The 20536-nt window shown below is 41.9% G+C and overlaps 1 protein-coding gene across 1 annotated transcript; it reads right to left on the bottom strand.

The window, feature by feature from the left end:
- Window position 1: 1 nt before the first annotated feature.
- Window positions 2-17624, bottom strand: LOC100559953 (ras-related protein Rab-35). Its single transcript, XM_062957985.1, has 6 exons — window positions 16621-17624; window positions 7309-7359; window positions 5595-5718; window positions 5178-5302; window positions 3033-3157; window positions 2-1374 (listed from the first exon to the last, which is right to left on the bottom strand). Exons 1-6 carry the CDS (start codon window positions 16673-16675, stop codon window positions 1246-1248), a joined length of 609 nt encoding a protein of 202 aa, XP_062814055.1. The 5' UTR covers window positions 16676-17624; the 3' UTR covers window positions 2-1245.
- Window positions 17625-20536: the final 2912 nt, after the last annotated feature.

Below are 20536 nucleotides of genomic sequence, written 5' to 3'. Positions count from 1 at the left end.
GTTTGTATCTAAATTTCTTTATTGAATAGTGGTGTCTCCTTAATGTTTAATGCCATTAGCAGTGGGTTAAAACAAGATGTTTTAATTATGTACATAATTCATTTGTGTGTATATAAAATAATTCATGAAGCCGACATATTGCACAGTCAGAAGGTCCCCATATTGAAAGATAACAGAAGGAGAGTTTCGACCCCTATGGTGCCCACCCTTTGGGGAATGAATCATAGGGTGGGGCCCAGAGATCGTTTCATGGTCCTCATTTGGAGCAGACACCTCCCTGCTTCTGATTAGTTCCTAAGTTTCAGGAAGGAAGGATGGGCAGACACGGAGAGCAGCCCAAGCACAAGTTGCATGGAGAGATTGCCAAGAGATGCTTTCTTCAAGCACCTCTCTCTTAGAACATTGTTTCACATGGCTATTCTCTGCATGACTTATGGGGTTGACCAGGAAGAGATGGGACAATCCTATTGAGGATGATGGGAGAGGAACATCACCCCAGTTCCTAACCCAGGCACAAAGTCTTATCTCCTGAACCCCATTGTTGAGCACAAGCAAGGTGAAGAAAATGGCAATAAATTCCTAGTATTGCTAAGTTGAGGCATCTTCTGTTGGATTTACCCAGTTTCAGCTTATACTTTGCTGTGACAGGTATAGGTCTAAAGCAGGGAATTATTGCCTCCTGGCCAATACCCACCTTGTACATCTCCTTAAAAGGAACCCAAACAATGGGTGCACGTGTTGCAGTAACATGGCAACACGGGACAGGGATGTGAGAAGTAAAACAAAATGAGAAGAGTTTACACAGGCAAAATGGTTGAAGATTTAGGGGGAAGAGAACTACACCTCTAACTCATCTGTATCCCACATCCTTCTACTCATCATCTTGTTCCAATTTATTTCAGTAGTTTATTTTTACTGGTCCTCAACATGCCCCATTCAGCACTCCTTCTATGAACAGGACTCACTATCTCCAAGAAGAGATCTCCATGTTTCTGTAGATTTTTCTACACTAACAACTCGGTTTTTCCAGAGACTGGGGCAGGAGGAGAGCAATTCCTATGTTGGGGACATCATTCACATAGATTCCTGTGCCCACCCCACTCCTCACCATGCACACACAAAACAGACAGCAACTACTTTTTTAATCCATTCAGTCTTCCACAGTCCGCTCTTTCGGAGAATTGGGGACCAAGGGGAAGGAGGTGAGGAGGAGGAAGAATATAGAGAGGGAGAGAGATTGCCCCTTCAGCAGCATTTCTTCACCGAAGGTTTCTTTTTGGGTTTGTTGATTTTGACGACTTCGTTCTGCTGTTGGAGACGTGCCAGGTTTTCCTGTTTGGTTCGGAGCACCATGGCCGTAATGGCATTGAACATCTACCGGAAGAGAGGGAGACACAAGAAAAAGGAATGATTGAACAGTCCACGTGAAAGGGCTCTAGGAGTCTTAGTAGACCACAAGCTAAACATGAGTGAACAGCGTGATGCGGTAGCTTAAAAAAGCAGATGCAATTTTTTTTGGAAAATGAAAATCTCCATAATGATCTTTTATGGAGGCATGACTTCATACCTTTTGGGAAAATGGCATTCATGCAAGGCAATTAGGTTTCTCAGCTGTTAAACTCATGTACCTAGATATCTCTTTGAACTTTTAGGGACAAATATATGTCAATGCACAAAAAACACATACACAACAAAGTTTCAGAAGTGCTTCTTTCAGTTGCCCAAAAAGCATCTTTTCTCCCTTAAAATATCTTGGTTTAAATCATGCTAACAAGAGACAAAAAAAAGTAGATTTCTTGAAAAGTAACATAGTTGATTTACTCACAAACTTCATGTATTCAGCATACAGGAACTTTGTATATCAATCTAGTTACAGACAGGATTTGAAGTAGTTTCTCTGTGTAGCTAACACAAGGCATATTTCTCATAATCAACAGTCCAAAGACCAAAGCATCTCTTTGGTCTGAGAGTCTAATAGAGTCTCTGTTTAGTCTGAAAATCCAATGGAGTTTAACTCTACTGGCATCTGAAAGCACACATCTGTTTCTACTGAAGTTTCTAATCATACTCTTTCTAAAATGGAGTCTGAGTCCTGAAAAATCCCAAATCTGATCACATGGTCTGCAGCCCCTCCCATGATAAAGAGTTAAGGAAAACTGCATACCAATACACACATATACAATACAGTAAACAACCTGAATTATACATACAACAAATTAGTAGTGGAGGCTTGAGAAGGTTGCGATTTCTAACAAATCTAGGCTGCACCAATAGGGGTACAATGTCGAGATCAAGGGAAGCCATAATCCAATTTTATTCTGCTTTGGTTAGGCCTTACCTGGAATATTGTGTCTAGTTCTGGGCACCACAGTTCGAGAAGGATAAGGACAAGTTTGAACTTGAACAGAGAAGGTTGACCAAAATGATCAAATATTTGGAAACCAAACCATATGAGGAGTGGCTTAGGGAGCTGGGTATATTTAGCTTGCAGAAAAGGAGGCTGAGAGGGGACATGAGAGCCATGTGTAGATATTTGAAAGGATGCCACATTGAGGAGCGGGCAAGCTTGTTTTCTGCTTCCCTGGAGACTTTGGACACGGAGCAATGGATTCAAATTGCAATAAAAGAGATTCCACCTAAATGTTAGGGAAAGCTTCCTAATGGTGAGAGCTGTTCAACAGTGGAACATGCAGCCTTGGAATCTCCTTCTCTGGAGGTTTATAAGCACAGTCTGGATGGCCATCTGTCGAGAGTGCTTTGATTGTGCTTTTCCTGCATAGCAGAATGGGGTTGGACTGGATGGCCCTGCAGTCTCTTCCAACTCTATGATTCTATGATTCCTTATATGCAGAATTGAAAAGCTACATTTTTGGACCGAAAAGCCTAAAATCCCTGGGAAATTCTGGAAGTGGGTAGTCCAAAACAAGATGATTTTTCTTCAATGCTCCCCACAACCAAAGACCTTGAAGTACAGAGGGTGTTTCTAAATCATTGCTTCCCATATAATTCCTCGTAACCATCCCAAGCAGTACCTCTTCAACGTTGAGATTTTCCTTGGCACTGGTCTCAAAGAGCCGCACTCCCATCTGGTCACTGAACCGCCGAGCATCGGCTGTTTCCACCTGCTTCCGGGATGGGTCCTCGCATTTGTTACCCACTAGCATGAGTTAGAGGGATGGAGACAGAAGGAGATTGGAAGAAAGGAATGAAAAGGGTTCAACAATTCTCATTATTACAGAAAAAGATACTACAGATGTAATGTCTGTAAAAGCCAATAAGATATGTTTGGTCAACATGGAAGCTGAAATCCAAAAAGCCGGAATACTTTGAATTGTGGATAGCTGTTTGACCCAAGGCCAAGAATCGGTGAATCAGAAATCTTGCAAATCTGCCTTCTCTAAATTTTAAATGAAGGACATAAGACATTTCCTGTAACTTTTCTTAATTAAACCCCCAAATATCTTAGCTATTTCCCCATTTTTATTATCAGCCACAAGCTAACATTGACAATCTTGGCCAAGCAGACTGTCATTCTTTCCTAAAATTATCAATGTCGCCATGGCCAGCAATGACATGGTAGGTTGGGCTACACTGGGAAAGCTTGCAAAACACACACTTAAAACTCAAAAATTATTGGAGCATGTCAAATTTGAGAGAGAAGCATATTCCGCCCAGTAGGTGCCACTTTGCTAGATGCATGGCTCCAAATAGCTGTGGAGCAAAACTCAATTGCAGACAGCTGCAACAGGAGGCCTCTCTGTGACCTGAAAGACTGAATACATCGACAAGGGACATGGCAAACTCTCAAGTAATTAGTTAATTCTGGGATGCCTTTACAGAACAAAAGGCAGGTTCAGATTATTAAAGTGGCCCATTTTTATCCCTGTATGCACAACTACATGGGACACACCATCACATTTCGGGTACAGTACACCAAGTGATGTCATATTGCCTCCAGAAGATTGTTGGCCTTTTCTCCCCAATTATATTAGCTTGGAAGGCTGCGGGGACAGAAAAAATCAGCTGCTATGTTTGCATCTGGTTTTGTGTTGTAGCTTGTGCTGGTAGAAGGAACTGCTTGACATTCAGTGGCAATTTTGCTTTAAACAATAACGGCATGGGTCATTGGGGGCAGAAACGTCAGGCTCTGTTGCTGCATGCAGCCTGCATGTTCCCTGTCACTGCTCTAAATGAAGATTTTAAATCTCAAATGATCTAATCCAGGTTGTCCCAGGATCATCTGCACCCACACAAACCTGCCCAGGCTTTAAGATTAATCACAGACACTCAATCTCACACACTTTCTCATGCAATCTAGTCTGTTTTCAGGTACAAAATATATGGCCTTTTCTGTGGTGACTCCAAGCTTATGAAATATCCTTATTTGGGGTGTACTGCATGATGCCCTCGTTCCTTGTTTTCAGTACTAGTTCATTCAAGTTGCTTCTAATACATTGGTTCTCAACCTGTGGGTCCGCAGATGTTTCCATCTTCAACTCCCAGAAATCCTAACAGTTGGTAAACTGGCTGGGATTTCTGGGAGCTGTAGGCCAAAACACCTGGGGACCCACAGGTTGAGAACCACTGTTCTAATGCAATATACGGTCATCACTTATGTGGTTATTTTTACTATTAAATCTATTTAGAATGTTTTGGGTACTTTAAATAGTTTTGAACTGGCAAAACTACATGTAAGTGCTCCTTGCCTCTGAAATTTGTAGGGTCACAACACATTGATAAGCAGCTTGAACACAGACATGTATATATACAGTTCTAGTCTGCTTTAGGATTAAACGGAGGTGATTTGGGAGCAATATAGTGTCCCCAAAACCTCGCATTTTAAAAAAATTGGAAGGCTTTGGGAAGGTGGTCAAGGTACTACAAAAATGTGGACATAGGTAACCACTGGAAACATGTTTCTGACCAAATGAAAATTGTAAACTTTATGCAATCTGAAGATCCTTTCAAGATTGCTATTCTATAAACAAGAGATATCGAGGATACGGTGCTTTTTCCCAACCTGGTATGATGACCATGGTGAATCCTGGGAGGCTTTCCACATCTAAGTTCCAATATATCATATTGGAACAACTGGCTCAAGAGTTTGAAAAATAACATCCAGTAAACATTATAGGATAGAAGAAGTGAAAACAGATGTACTACTCTGAGTTACTCACCCAAAATCTTGCAGACGCTGTCACAGTTTTGTCCGATCTCGTGCAGCCAACGCTTGACATTCACAAAGGACTCTGCATTTGTCACATCATACACAATGATGACTCCGTGAGTGTTACGGTAATACCTGCGTCCGAAGGACAAGAGACCGTAAGGTGGGACCCAGCTACCACAACAAACCTCTCACCTTTCATTGGGAGACCAACAAAGCAGTCTTTTTGCTCTGAATTCCAAGCTGTCTACATTTTGAAAGATATATTCACCGACTTCCATCCATCTTTTAAGGTGGTACCACCCAGGTGTAGTCTAGCCAACCAGAATCTGGATAGCTCCCTTTCACAGAAGTTGAAGAGCCCAATATGAGCCTTATTTTCTGCTCCCAGAACACTCAATTACTGCCAGTTTTGCCCCCGACTTACGTGGAGGTGATGGTTCGAAAACGCTCCTGTCCTGCAGTATCCCAAATCTGCAGTTTCACACGCTCCCCATTTATCACTAATGTCCGAATTTTGAAATCTACCCCAATTGTTGTGATGTAGCTGCCTGGGGGAGATTCAGAACAGAGAAAGAGTTAAAACAGAGAAACCTTTGTGGGGAGTGCTGTAATTTTTAAATATAACTTTAATTTATTTTAATTCTAACACTCATGACACAAATATTGAAATGATTTTAAACATTTTTTATTCATATGCATATTTGCCCTGTTTTTAAATTCTACTGAATTGTGTCATGTCATCGTGAGCTGTCTTGAGCCCCTATAGAGAGAAAGGCAGGATAAAAAAGTAAATAAAAAACAACATTAAAAAGCCAGCAGTGAGACTTGAACAAATTAAGCAATTAAAAAAAAAAACAGACGAGAGAGGAAAACAATAAAAACCACAAACATCTGGGTAATATAAAGCTACAGAAACAGATCATCTATCACAGTGGTTCCCAACCTTTTTTTTTGACCAGAGACCACTTGACCAGGGACCACTCTCCAACATTAGTACCAAAAGGGTTACAAATCGGTCAACGTTAGATTCAGTTTGGTTATTTGGGGTGCTGATTCAGAAATTTGCGTTGGATAGACTACATCAGCTCTAGTTTCTGGTACAGAACATGTGCCATCCATAGTCGCCATCTGTTCGTCCACAGAAAACCATTTTTAATCATCTAGAGCTGATGTGGTCTATCCAATGCAATTTTCTGAATCAGCACCTCGAATAATCCCAGGAACAAGCCTTAAAAAAAGACACCAAGAAAAAGATTTTTTTTTTGTTACACTGTGTTATTACTGTATCTGTAGTAGTAACGGTAAGGCCACAGACCATATTTTAGTTCATGGACCACAGGTTGGGGGCCACTGATCTATAACTTTTGGGATCAAACAGCAATTGATATCACTGCAATCTTTATCATGGAAGAAACTGGATTAGAAACAGAATCAAGAAGTCTCTAACTTTCCAGACTGAGCCTAGAATGATTCACTAATGGCTTTGGGCAAGTCTCATTCCTTATCTGTGCTAAATGGTAGCAATCTCTCACACAAACCTGGAAAACTGACTCTGTAAGAGGACAAGTCTACAAACCACTAGCCGGGAGGCAATTTGGGATTTGTAACCAAGCACTGATTTGACAATCCGTGAAATATAATCTCAGTAATACAGGATACATTGTTTACAAGTAGCCCATTTCTACGCACCCATTTGGTCAACCATTTTCCTAAATGAAAGTACATAAACTACGGTATGGTTTCGGTTTGCCTCTGAAACCAAACCACAGCAGTTGTCTGCAAACTGGGGAAGGGAGGAAAGGTTCTTTATAGGAATAGTTCACGTTGCAACACTTTTGTAAGGCTACTCAATCTATAGCTGGCAAGGGCCTAGCAAATACAATTTAATTTGAGTGGAACAGGCAATTCTGAAGCCATAATGCACAGAAGAACACTAACCAAATTAAGCCATCTTTCTTCTACTGATCTTTATTATTTTCCTAGAATTGCTTCCAAAAACTCAGTTTTAAGCAAATGCTTATGTTGCCAGTGAATGCTTTAAGCTGACATTGCTGCAGTAATATTGCAGCATACCTGGAATGAGTAGAAGCCCAAAATATTCAGATTATCCAGAGTTACAAAGCAGATTAGTTACTTACCAGAAAAGGTATTGTCTGCAAAGCGGAGTAATAGGCTACTTTTCCCAACCCCTGGGGGGAAAAAAACAAGAACAGTGTCATATACATTTTGATACAATTCAGTACTTATCATGCTGCATGACACCCATTTATTTTTAATAGCCTCAGATGAGAATATAAGCATCTCAGGAACAAAAAAAGAGAGCTTCTGGCTCCCCACCCAAAGCAAACACTGCTGCATATTTACTCAAGGCAGCCACTCCCAGCCAAAACCATTGTGTCCCATTCAGAGGAAGAGAAAGAGTGGCAAGGGATCACGAAGAAAACACTGAGGATTGTGGATTACCCCACATGACTTCACCCAAGGCTATCTTGAAGTTTGGTGGGGAGGAGATGAGAGAAACAGAAGAAGACAGTAGTCCCTTTATGTTGAACAATTTACATACCCATGATCTTGCTTATAAATAGGACTGGGATATGTAATAAGAAGGAAAATGAGCAGAAAACAAATGCAGGCGTGATTGTACTAGGCATGAAGTAATGGGGCCATATAACATGCACAATTCTTATCCCTCACATGTTGACATAACCCTGGGAAGAGAGCTGGTCTTTCTTCACTATGAGTTTTTTTCCCTTTGCTGCAGAGATAGCTGAAAGTTGCCCCATTCCCCAGCTTTATTCACTGCAGCTGCAACGGGAGGCCAGCCAAGGCTGAGTCTCTAAAGCCAATATGAAAGAATGCGGCCCATGTACCTTTCTTGGCTGTGCGCTGGGAAGTCAGTGAATTCATATCCTGTTTTAAAAGCACTTGCACGCACAAAGGTTTCCAATGCTCAGCTCATCAAAAACTGCAAAACAGACCTTGGCCTTTCATGTAGAAAACTGAGAGGGTTCTTACATCTTTTACTATTTATTACAATATTCATATCCCATTAATGGGGGAAAGGGGTGAACGAAGGGCTTGGGATTTATGCAAATTAATGACCTCAGACAGAATTATACTCGGCCATCCATTTACAGTAGACTCTCAGTGAACCAGAACTCCAACAACCAGAAGTCTCAAACATCTGGCAATATAAAATGGGAAGCTGATGTTTTTATAATAGAGCAGTGGTTCTCAACCTGAGGTCCCCAGATGTTTTTGGCCTACAACTCCCAGAAATCCCAGCCAGTTTACCAGCTATTAAGAGTTGAAAGCCAAAAACATCTGGGGGCCCCCAGGTTGAGAACCACTATAATAGAGTAACACTGTGTTACATTAAGTTAAATTTGTCTTTATTTGCTGATAATTACCATGTTTGAATATCAATACTGTCAATACAAAGTTTATGATATAGTATAGTCAGTTTTGAACAGTAATGCCAATTTTTAATGCTGGGCCGTGGACATGCAGCTGTGGACAAGTCTACATTGGGACCACCAAATGCAGCAATGCCCAAACACAAATCAAGGAACATGAAAGGCACTGCAGACTAACTCAGCCAGTGAAGTCAGCCATAGCAGAGCACTTGATGACCCAACCTGGACACAGCATATTATTGAAGAACACAGAAATGCTGAACCACTCTCACAATCACCATGCCAGGCTACACAGAGAAGCCACTAAAATCCACAAGCATGTCAATAATTTCAACAGAAAGGAAGAAACCATGAAAATGAACAAAATCTGGCTACCAGTATTTAAAAAATTTAAAATCAGGACAGTAAACAAAGAACAACACTCTGAAAACAATCAAGGACAGTTAACACCTCCCTACAAAGGATTCCCCCAGGCAAGAAGCTGTGGCTTTGAAGCTGCAAGGCAATTCAATGCTAATCAAGCTGGCCAACTGTAACATTCACACTTGCCTCAGGCAGACAGGAGTTCTTTCTCCCACCCTGGACATTCCACAGATATATAAACCTCACTTGCCTAGTTTCCAACAGACTTCACAACTTCTGAGGATGCCTGCTATTGATGTGGGTGTAATGTCAGGAGAGAATGCTTCTGAAACTGGCCATACAGCCAAGAAAACTCACAGCAACCCAAATAGTTCACACAACTGAAAATTATCTACATTTATCTGATATCTACCAATCCCCATGGATCCTGGTTAACAGAGAGTCTACTATACTAACATTTATATTACATGCTGCAGAATACAATATCAACAATCCAAAAGAATCCCAGATTAACACAATAAAATAGTTTAAACAGAATCAAAACATATGAAAAACAAGCTAACAAGGGGAAGGACAGAAAATTCAGAAAGTTACAATAGCCTCTAACGAAGTAGAGCTTCACTAGTTTGGAAACAAATGAAGAAATATATAGGTTACTGTCCCAAAAGAAATGGTGGTGAGTTAGGATTAAGACCATTATATACTGATTCTAGAAATTATTCAGTATCTCTACAGATATGTCTCTACATTTGCACATTTCACTTTTATGGATTTGATTATTTATTATGAGTTAATATGCTCTTTTTAGGAACTTCACCGCAAAGTTGACAATAGAGTTGCGCCAGAGGACACAAAGATTCCTAAAAGAAGCACTTCTCTTGGCATTTGTAGCTCCTCTAGTGTGATTGTATGGCCAACTTCCCCATTGAGTCAAGCTGGGGGTGCAACCTGAGTATTTTGAAAGGCCATCAGATGCTGTGTTAGGAGAGGAAGAATTAAATAGAGAATTTTCTTTTGGACTTCAGCTTTCAGAATTCCCCAGCATGACTGGAGTTTCAGAGCAGTAGTGCAAAAACGTAACTTTTCCAACTCAAGGTGTAACTGGCTGGATTGTGACGCTTCCGCACCGTAAGTTTGTGACAGGACCACTGTATAGGAATCAGAAAGCTTCCCAGAAGAAGCTGGAAAAGATCAAGGCAGCTGCTCTCCATTTATGCTCATCCTTTTATCCCATTTACTAGCTAATTTTCTTGCAGATTACAAAGCAGAGAAGCATAAAAATAAGGGTTAGAGAACGGCATCTTGCAGCTGTATGAACCCCTTCTTCCTTCATGTCTCCAAAGGATTTCTAGCAGTTAGAAGAATATCCCATATGAATTTTAAATTATGTAATGGTTAGAGTACTAGACTACAATGGGGGAGTCCCGAGTTCAAACCTTAGGCCAACCTTTTATCCTAACCTGTTGCAATTCAAAAACCTCCAGGGAAGGAGACTCCACTGGACTCCCAGGCAGTCTATACCAGAACTTGGAGAGACCCACAAAGGGCATCTAGTCCAGCAGTTATTTACATTCCCATGAATCGTCCTGCCCTAACAAATACCTCTTGTGGGGATGCAATTAATCTTAAACTTGGGTTTGGAATGACATGCAAAGAGCTCCCTTTCCTGCTTTGTTTACTTTCTTCAAAAAAAAAAAGAAGAAGGGAGGAGCAAACTACAAGCACATGGATGGCATGATTGAGCATGCAGTGAGTTCACATTGTGGTTTATTTAACCCTGGATTTCTGGGTTTACAGGTAGCGACAGATGCAAATCTTAGGTGGATATTTTTTCTCTATTGAAATCTTTACATTTTTGTAATTCACTGATTCATAAAGGAACATATTGAATAGGCATTTACTAGTCAAACAGGTTCATTTCAACGTTCTTCAGTGATCAAACTGGATGAAGACATGCCCAAAATATATCCAATTTAAGAGGTTCTTTACTGCTATATCTGTCTTTAAGCCCATTCTGACTTATGCCAAGGCAATCATTAGTTTTTATTGACAAGATTTATTCCGAGGTTTATTCTGAGGCTGAGAGAGTGTGACTTGCCCAAGTTCAACCAGTGGGTTTCCAGGGTAAATAGGAGCTGGGAGACTAGTGTGTGCATACACTGCAAAATTAACACAGTTTGACACAACTTTAGCTGCTATGGCTCAATGCTGTAGAATCAGGAGGGTTTTAGCTTTACAAGTCTTCTCTGCCAAAGAAGGCTGAGGTCTCATTGAACTACAACCTCAGGATTCCAGTGGTGTCAAACTGGGGGGGGGGGGGGACGACCCAGAAAGCGTTCCGCTGCCATGAATGTCATATGATTTTTCTGGAAAGTTTGGAAAATGTCCAGAAACCTTACTGAATCCAAATCCCTCCCCCCCCACACACACAAAAAAAACTCCCCAAACAATTCAAAGCAACACGAGCCTTCTGCCAACCCAGCAGTTCGACAGCATGCAATGCAAGTAGATCAATAGGTACTGCCTCAAAGGGGAAGGTAAAAGGGTGCCCTGTGCACATATGCAAAACATGCCAGCAACAGATTGAAAATATCTTTGGATAACAGGCTCCTAGGCATGGAAAAATGGAACAAGAGCACTTCCCCATGGCCGGAAGTTGAGCATCACCTGCAGGCGCCAGAGATGAAAAACGGGGAAGACTTTTACCTCTGCCTGTTATTGCATGTCGTTGTGTAAAAGGCATTGAATGTTTACCTCATATGTGTTCTGTAATCTGCTGTGTGTCACTCCAGGGAGATAGAGCAGAATATAAATAAAGTGTATTATTAATATTTGTTGTATTAAAAATTCAGTGCCATAAAATGAAAACCTAAACTATGTTTCCCAGTTCCCTAGGATCTTAAGAGACACTCGTAGGAACACCTCAGCAAGCGAGAGTCCAAAAGTGGCAGGCTAAAACCCAGAACCTCAATCAGTGGCTGAGACCGGATGAGAAGCTCCCTCCTGGGCACACAGACGGCTGGGCAACTTGGAAGGTGCTGAACAGGCTGCGCTCTGGCACCATGAGATGCCGAGCCAATCTTAAGAAGTGGGGCCAAAAGTGGAATCCACGATGTGCGAGTGTGGAGAGGAGCAGACCACAGATCATTTGCTACAGTGCGGTCTGAGCCCTGCCACATGCACTGTGGAGGACCTTCTCACAGCAACACCAGAGGCACTCCAAGTGGCCAGCTTCTGGTCAAGGGAAAGCTAGTAGAATGTCAAGTTTCTAACTTTGTGTGTTTTTAAAATATTTATTTATTTATTTCTGATATTTCTACCCCGCCCTTCTCCCCAAGGGGACTCAGGGCGGCTAATACATTATAACTGTACCCTCTGACATGATAAATAAATAAATTTCCCATTAAATTAGGAAAAGCTTATCACTAGGTAGGTTCTTCCAACTTGGAAACCCCACAGTCTAATTACTCATGCGTCTCACTTGCCCTATTCAATTCCACCATTATTACTTTCTTCATCTAAACTGAAAAAGGAGTTGACGTCCAAAACACCTGGAGAGCCAAAGTTTGCCCATGCCTGGTGTAAATCCATCCTTAAAGAGCAGAGTTCCCACCAGAAAGCATAAGAAGCATTGTAAGGGTTACTACTGTTGAACAGAAGAGGGGAAATGAGATCAGAAGTGGAAGAGTACTGGAAGGTTTCACAAAAGCACACACACACTGAGAAGGGCATGAAGAGGAAGAAGATCTTGGCCCAGCCATTGGAATGAACAGCTGCAGGAAGCCCGCTTTCCCCCTTTCCTCGCCTCTCGAACCCGGCTCCAGCTATCCTTTGCCCTGTGGCCCCCTGTGGCAGCAGGAAAGGCGCCAATGCTCTGGCCGGAACAGCCAACAACAAAAGATACACCGAGCCTCCATGCGATATAAAGAAATGCCTACAGACTCCACTCCTAGGGTGCATCTCCACTATGGAATTAATGCAGTTTGGCACCACTTTAACTGCCATGGCTCAATTATATGTAATCCTGCAAACTGCAGTTTTACCTTTTTTGCCAAAAAATGCTGGCACCTCATCAATTCCAGGATTCCACAGCCTTGAGTCGTGACAGTTAAAGTGGTGCCAAACTGCATTAATTCTACAATGTAGATGCACCCTTGGCCTTCTGACTGTAGCTTCCTAAGTACAGGGTTCATTTTATTATTATTTGTGTACAAACACACAAAACCAGCATTCCACCCTTCTTTGATTTTAATTACAGCAAGCTTCTTGGAAAACAGTTTACGTCCGAGAAGTGGAATTAAAAACAAAAGCATGCCAAGGATGATTAGTAGCCCTTTCCTGTTCTGTGTCAGAATTTCACATCCATTCATGCCCCAGGTTTCACAACAAGCACTTGACCTGGATCCCTTTGGAGAAAAAATACATTTTAAAATGGTTCTCTTCTCTCTACAATGTTTTCAGATACCTTTGAAAGACAGGATATCCTGGCTCTGAAAAATACAGAGGATCTGGAAAGATGGGGATTATCCTGATTAATGCAACCTCCCCCCAAAATGTGTTGAACTACAACTCCTATTATCCCCACCTTTTGGCTTTGGATCCTCAACACTGTTTAAACTGTTTGGGGCAGGAGTAATAAAGAAAGCCCAAGTGAATACCTTTCTTTTCTCTCTGCCTGGAAAAAAAATCCCATCCAATTCAACTGAGGGTGCATCCACAATGTAGAATTCATACAGTTTGACACTACTTTAACTGTTGTGACTCAATGAATACTAGGCTTCGTAGTTTGGTGAGGCCAAGAACTCTTTGGCAGAGAAAGTTAAAGGTCTTGTAAAACTACAACTCCCATGTTTCCATAGCACTGAGTCATGGCAGTTAAAGTGGTGTTAAACGGCACTCATTCTACAGTGTAGAAATGCACCCCTGAGTTTACTGTCAAGTAAGGAGATAGAACAGGGATAGGACTTATGTGACCTTTCAGTCTACCATTCCCAGCATCCCTCATCCATAGTTAAGCTAAGAGTAATGGGAACTGCAGTCTTACAACTTCTGAGATCTATGGCTGAAAATAAAAGTACCATTCCCAAAGTGAAACTGAAAAGTCAAAGATGAGAAACTTCTGGCTTGTCACCTGAACTCACATCTGATATGATTATTGACCTTGATAGCTGCTGGGAAATGTAGTCCAATGACATTTATAGTCTCAGAGGTTCACAATAACTATGGCTCAACAACTTTTTGTCAGGTACTTAGCCCAAGAAAGCTAACTTCTGGTCAAGGCCTTTGGGTGCATCTACACTTCAGAATTAATGCAGTTTAATACCACTTTACCTGCCATGGCTCAAATATATGGAATCCTTGGAAGTCCTTAGTCTTCTCTAGTCCTTAGTGTTGGTGCCTCAACAGCTAAAAGTCACAGGATTCCATTGTACTGAGTCATGGCAGTTAAAGTGGTATCAAACTGCATTGATTCTGCAATGTAGATGCACACTTAAAAAACAAAACAAAAGGCCAGGTATGAATGTACCTGTACTGCCAGGTATTGAATGGCCTCTCCAGGAGGTGCTTGACAAAGGCACTTAAAATGCTGTTTTGAGCAGCACTGTTGTTCTGCAATGGCTTTAGTCTCAATTCCTCCTTCTCAAGAGTACAAAGCAGCTTAAGTGAACTTAGAAACAACACTTCCCTGCCCTAAAAGCTACCTTGGTTCTTCCGGGTTGGAGCCCTTACAGGTTGCCGCAAAGGATGCCGGGACCCTTACAAGAGGTATGGAAAATCCAAAAGGATTCACATTACGACCCACAATCCAATCAGAATACATCTGGCAAGCTTTCATAAAATAACTCTTTGAGATCAAGTTATGCCAAAACAATGACCAGAGGTTGGGGAAAGAAACAGAACAATGAAGAAATAAGGGGAAAGTTGAGTGATAAAAGATCTGCCAGTCCAACCTGTTCCCCCCAAAACGGTGTGCAGTGAAATGCATTAAAGACACAAGAAATTTTTTTTTGGGGGGGGGGGGGGAAGAGAGGTTGAAAAAACAGAAAAATAAAATAAGAAGCATAATTTAATACTTGGAAGAGAATAACAAGAACTGAAAGAAGAGATTGAAGGAGGAGAGAAAGATGGAAGGAATAAAAACAAGCATTATAAACATAGAAAAGAAGGAAAGCAAGGACTATAAGAATAGACAGTGAGCCTTTGGTATCCTCTAGGTAGGATTTGGTTCCTGGATCGAAAATCAATGGATGTTAAAGTCCCATAATATTCAATAACGGTTAAACTCTTGAGCAAGCTGAACTGCTGACTTGAAGGTTGACGGTTTGAATCCATGAGACGGGATGAGCTCCCGTCTGTCAGCTCTAGCTTGCGGGGCATTGAGAGAAGCCTCCCAGCAGAATGGTAGATTCTCTCATACCAGAAGCAACTTGCAGTATGTTCTCAAGTCGCTTCTGACACAATTAAAAATATATATTCAATGGCATAGTAAAGTATATAAAATGGTAGAAATCAAGGAATGCCTTTGAGTTAAAAAAAAATACTTCTAAGTTGTGGATGGCTCAGTCCAGTGACTCAGAATCCATGGATATGGAGGGTCAATTTATACAGGGCAAAAGCAAAGGAATACATGTGGAACAGGAGCCAACATACATACATACAAACACACACACACATATATTTTAAAAAGCAAAATGGCTTGAAGAATAGAATGGGACAGCAGAATAAAGATGCATCTACATACCAGGCATGGGCAAACTTGGGCCCTCCAAGAGCTTTGGACTTCAACTCCCACAATTCCTAACAGCCTCAGGCCCTTTCCTTTTCCCCCTCAGCCGCTTAAGTGGGCCTGAGGCTGTTAGGAATTGTGGGAGTTGGAAGTCCAAAGCACTTGGAGGGCCCAAGTTTGCCCATGCCTGATCTACAATGTCGAATTAATGCAATGTGACACCACTTTGACTGCCATGGCTCAATGATATGCAATCATGAGAGCTGTAAGACATGAAACACTCAGGGCCAGCTAACACCAATTTGATTAGCATTAAATAGCCTTGCAGCATCAAAGCCTGGCTGCTTCCTGCCTGGGATAATTCTTTGTTGGGAGGTGTAAGCTGACCCTGATTGTTCCTGTGTCTGGAATTCCCCTCCTATCTGAGTGTTCTTTATTTCCAGACAGGAAACAATCAGGGCCAGCTAACATATCCCAACAAAGAATTCCCTCAGGCAGGAACCAGCCAGGCTTTGAATCTGCAAGGCCGTTCAATGCTAATCAAGGTGATCAATTGTAAAATTAACATTTGCCTCAAACAGACAAGAGTTCTTTCTCCCAACCTGGACCTTCCACCGATATATAAACCTCCCTTGCCTAGTTTCCAAAAAACCTCACAACCTCTGAGTATGCCTGCCATAGATGTGGGCAAAACGTCAGGAGAGAATGCTTCTGGAACATGGCCATACAACCCGGAAAACTCACAGCAACCCATGAATGTTTTAGTTTTACAAGATCTTTAGCCTTCTCTGCTAAAGCGTGCTGGTGCCTCACCAAACTATACATCCCAGGATTCCATCGTATTGAGCCATGGTAGTTAAAGTGGTGTCAAACTGCACTAATTCGACAGTGTAGATGCACTCTGTGAGTGAAAGAGGGAATCCACGCAAAGGACCTTTCCTTACCCGAGTCCCCAATGATGAGTAGTTTGAACAAGTGGTCATAATCCTTGGCAGCCATTCATATGCTGGGCAAGTCCTCCTCTATTTTCAGTCTTGGGGCTTTTCCACGCTTCCCAGTGGGAGATCTCCTCGGCCTCAAAGCCCCATGGCACCTAAATGGGGCACAAAGTCAAGCATGCCGGTGGTCTCGCCCACATCAAGATCCAGGATGTTGGTTTCCCCCAAAAAAGGTTTCCAGATGGGTAATCTCTCTCTCCAGGAATGTGGATTATTATTGTTGTTTTCCTGCCTTTGGGGTCCAAGATGTTCACTCCTATCCTTCCGGCTTTCTTTAAGGTCAAAGAGGCACAAGCCAACAAGTTTCCTCCTAGGTCAACAATGGAGTTTTTTCCTCCCCAGCAGTGTCTAATTCAGACAAGAACATCCAGGATTCAAGCAAAACTCCACCAAAAATAAATCCCAAGAAAGAGAAAGTGTATAATTATAATACCCAGAGAAGAATCAGGAATGTCACGCCTCCCTTCCTTCCAAAAACTGGCTTCAAAGATTAGATATTTTGAAGTCAAAAAAGCAGAAATTGGTATTGCTTCTCAAAGGTGGGAAAGAAAAAACAAGGCTTTGGGGTTTTTTTAAAGGGTGGGGTAAATAATAAAGGCAATAGAAGGGTCAGCAAAGGAGGGAGTTTCCTACTCAGCCAAGCCAAGAGGGAGGAAGGAACAGGAAGGAAAGGAGAGGAGGAAGTGGAGGGAAAAGAGATCTAAGGAGGAGGTCCCCAATGCATGGCGGTGGGAAGAAGAAGGTAAAGAGGGGTTTTTAAGCGTCCAGGCCAGGCTTTGCTGGGCTACTCCCTGGTCCTTCCTTCCTTTTTTCCTTCCTGGGATCCGATGGCCACAGGCTTGGCTTCCTGGAAGCCTGGATGTCCCTTCTCGGCCACCGCCTTCCTCTTCCAATCCTCACCAGCTGGAAGGAAGCAAGCGAGCAAGGAAGGGCGGAGGCAGAAAGGAGAGCGGTGGGCGGGGCCTGGCCCGTCGTGGGCGGGGCTTCGAGGCCGTGATCAATGCCTGGTGGGCGGGGCTTACGAGTGGGGAGAATAAAGAAGGGGCGGGGCTTTAGGGAAGGAAGGGGGGAAAAAGAATCCCAGGTTGGGATTGTGAGTCATCAGACTCCCAAGTTAAAGGGGAAGTAAATAGAATGAATGGGTTTTAGTGAGGCTGTTATAGCAGTTTTTATGGGTTTTCACTCTTATGTTTTTAATATTTAGTTCTATTTTAATGTTGACATGCTTTGGGTTTAAATTTACTCATTGGAATTATTTTTCATGTAACCTGCTCTGAGCTGTGTTATTATTATATGCATTTATATCCTACTACAGTAGAGTCTCACTTATCCAAGCTAAACGGGCCGGCAGAGGCTTGAATAAGCAAATATCTTGGATAATAAGGAGGGATTAAGGAAAATCCTATTAAACATCAAATTAGGTTATGATTTTACAAATTAAGCACCAAAACATCATGTTATACAACAAATTTGACAGAAAAAGTCGTTCAATATGCAGTAATGTTATGTTGTAATTACTGTATTTACAAATTTAGCACCAAAATATCACGATATATTGAAAACATTGACTACAAAAATGGCTTGGATAATCCAGAAGCTTGGATAAGTGAGGCTTGGATAAGTGAGACTCTACTATAATAATTAGTTCTATTTTAATGTTGACAGGCTTTGGGTTTTAATTTACACATTGGAATGATTTTTCATGTAAACTGCTCTGAGCTGTGTTATTATGATATGCATTTATATCCTACTATTTGGGTTGCTGTGAGTTTTCCGGGCCGTATGGCCATGTTCCAGAGGCATTCTCTCCTGGAATTGTGGGTGTTGAAGTCCAAAACACCTGGAGGGCCAAAGGTTGCCCATGCCTGATCTACACTGTCGAATTAATGCAGTGTGACACCACTTTGACTGCCATGGCTCAATGATATGCAATCATGAGAGCTGTATGACATGAAACAATCAGGGCCAGCCAACACCAACTTGATTAGCATTGACTAGCCTTGCAGCATCAAAGCCTAGCTGCTTCCTGCCTGGGAGAATCCTTTGTTGGGAGGTGTTAGCTGGCCCTGATTGTTTCCGTGTCTGGAATTCCCTTGCTTTCTGTGTGTTGTCCTTTATTTACAGATAAATTCCTACCGGCTGTTAAGAATTGTGGAAGTTAAAGTCCAAAACAACTGCAGGGCCCAAGTTTGTCCATTCCGGATCTATACTGTAGAATTAGTGCGTTTTGATACCACTTTAAAAGCCATGGCTCAATACTAAGGAATCTTGGGAGTTACAGCTTTACAGGTTCTCCATCCTTCTCTGCCAAAGCATGCTGGGGCCTCGCTGACCTGCAAATCCCAGTATTCATAGTGTTGAACCATGCCAGTTAAAATGGTGTCAAACTGCATTAGTTCCGCAGCGTAAATGCATCACCCAGGGACTTGGAAAAGGCCACCTGGCTCCCAGCTGCTTGTAATTTTACCCACTGGGTGCCACTCCTCTCTGGGATGATCCAGGGGGAATCTCCCCGGCTCCAGCCCATTACGAAATGCAATTGCACGGCCCCAAGAGGAGAGGCTGGTTTAGATTGGCAGTGGCCTTCCTCTGTTTACTTTATCCATCTGCTTCGTCTATCCGTTCCACATTCCTCTCCGGAGGGTTGAGATGCCAACTGCAAGCCACCCCCTCGGCGCTGCAAGAAATAACTGCATTGTTCTCTCGTTGGGCCCACTTGCGGGTAGGAAAATGCCACCCAGATGGGCACAGCTGCTGTGGAAAGTGGAAAGAAAGCGCCCGAGGAGGAGGAAAAACCAAGAGGCATCCCTGCTTGGATAGCAGGCATCTTCTCTCCCCATGCGGGACAAAGCATCTTTGCTCCTGTTGGTTTAAGTGAATTCAAGTTCAACAGCCCATGAACCTCCCCTCGGAGTAAAATTAAAACTTAAACTAAACTCTGATCTGACCGGTTTCCATATGATTGGATTTCAACCAACCAAAAGAACAGCAGCGCTTCCCTATTGAAAGGGAAGCCACATTCGAGCTCAGTTCTCTAGTTTGGCTTTGGAAAGGAACAAGTGGGAAAGCTGCAACAAAATGTTATCGTGTACTCTTAGTTTCTATCAAAGTTGTCCTTGTCCAGAGCTGCCACCCATGCAAAAAAGTAATTTCCCCCAATTTTGAATTTACAAATTGTAAAGGGAGGTGCTTGGGAAGAACTACTCGTTACAAACCATGGAACACATTGGGAGACTATAACACTATCTGCATAACAGAATTTTTTGTTCCTGAGTTAGAAATGTCATTTCCTAATGGGTTCTGTAATAAAAACATGGAAAAGGTGTATTAAACTGCAAAACCTTTGTTTTTGAAGGACATCCTACAGCACATTTTGATAGTTTTTCAGTGAACGTCTCATAGAGTCACAACATAGTTTGTGGCAGCCACAAAAAAACCAAGTTTCTGGAGTATAACTACAGTAGAGTCTCACTTATCCAACATTCGCTTATCCAAGGTTCTGGATTATCCAAGCCTTTTTTGTAGTCAATGTTTTCAATACATCATGATATTTTGGTGCTAAATTCGTAAATACAGTAATTACTACATAGCATTACTGCATATTGAACGACTTTTTCTGTCAAATTTGTTGTATAACATGATGTTTTGGTGCTTAATTTGTAAAATCATAACCTAATTTGATGTTTAATAGGCTTCTCCTTAATCTCTCCTTATTATCCAACATATTTACTTATCCAATGTTCTGCCAGCTCGTTTATGTTGGATAAGTGAGACTCCACTGTACTTTCCAACAGGAAATAATACTTTCAAGCCAGAAACATTTTTTTCAAATTTTGCTACATAGTTCATTGTAGAACTTTAT

This window comes from Anolis carolinensis, chromosome 6 (genome assembly GCF_035594765.1).
Source record: "Anolis carolinensis isolate JA03-04 chromosome 6, rAnoCar3.1.pri, whole genome shotgun sequence".
Lineage (NCBI taxonomy): Eukaryota > Metazoa > Chordata > Lepidosauria > Squamata > Dactyloidae > Anolis > Anolis carolinensis.
Note: the sequence above shows the minus strand (reverse complement) of the source record. Positions and strands in the feature narration are given on the sequence as shown.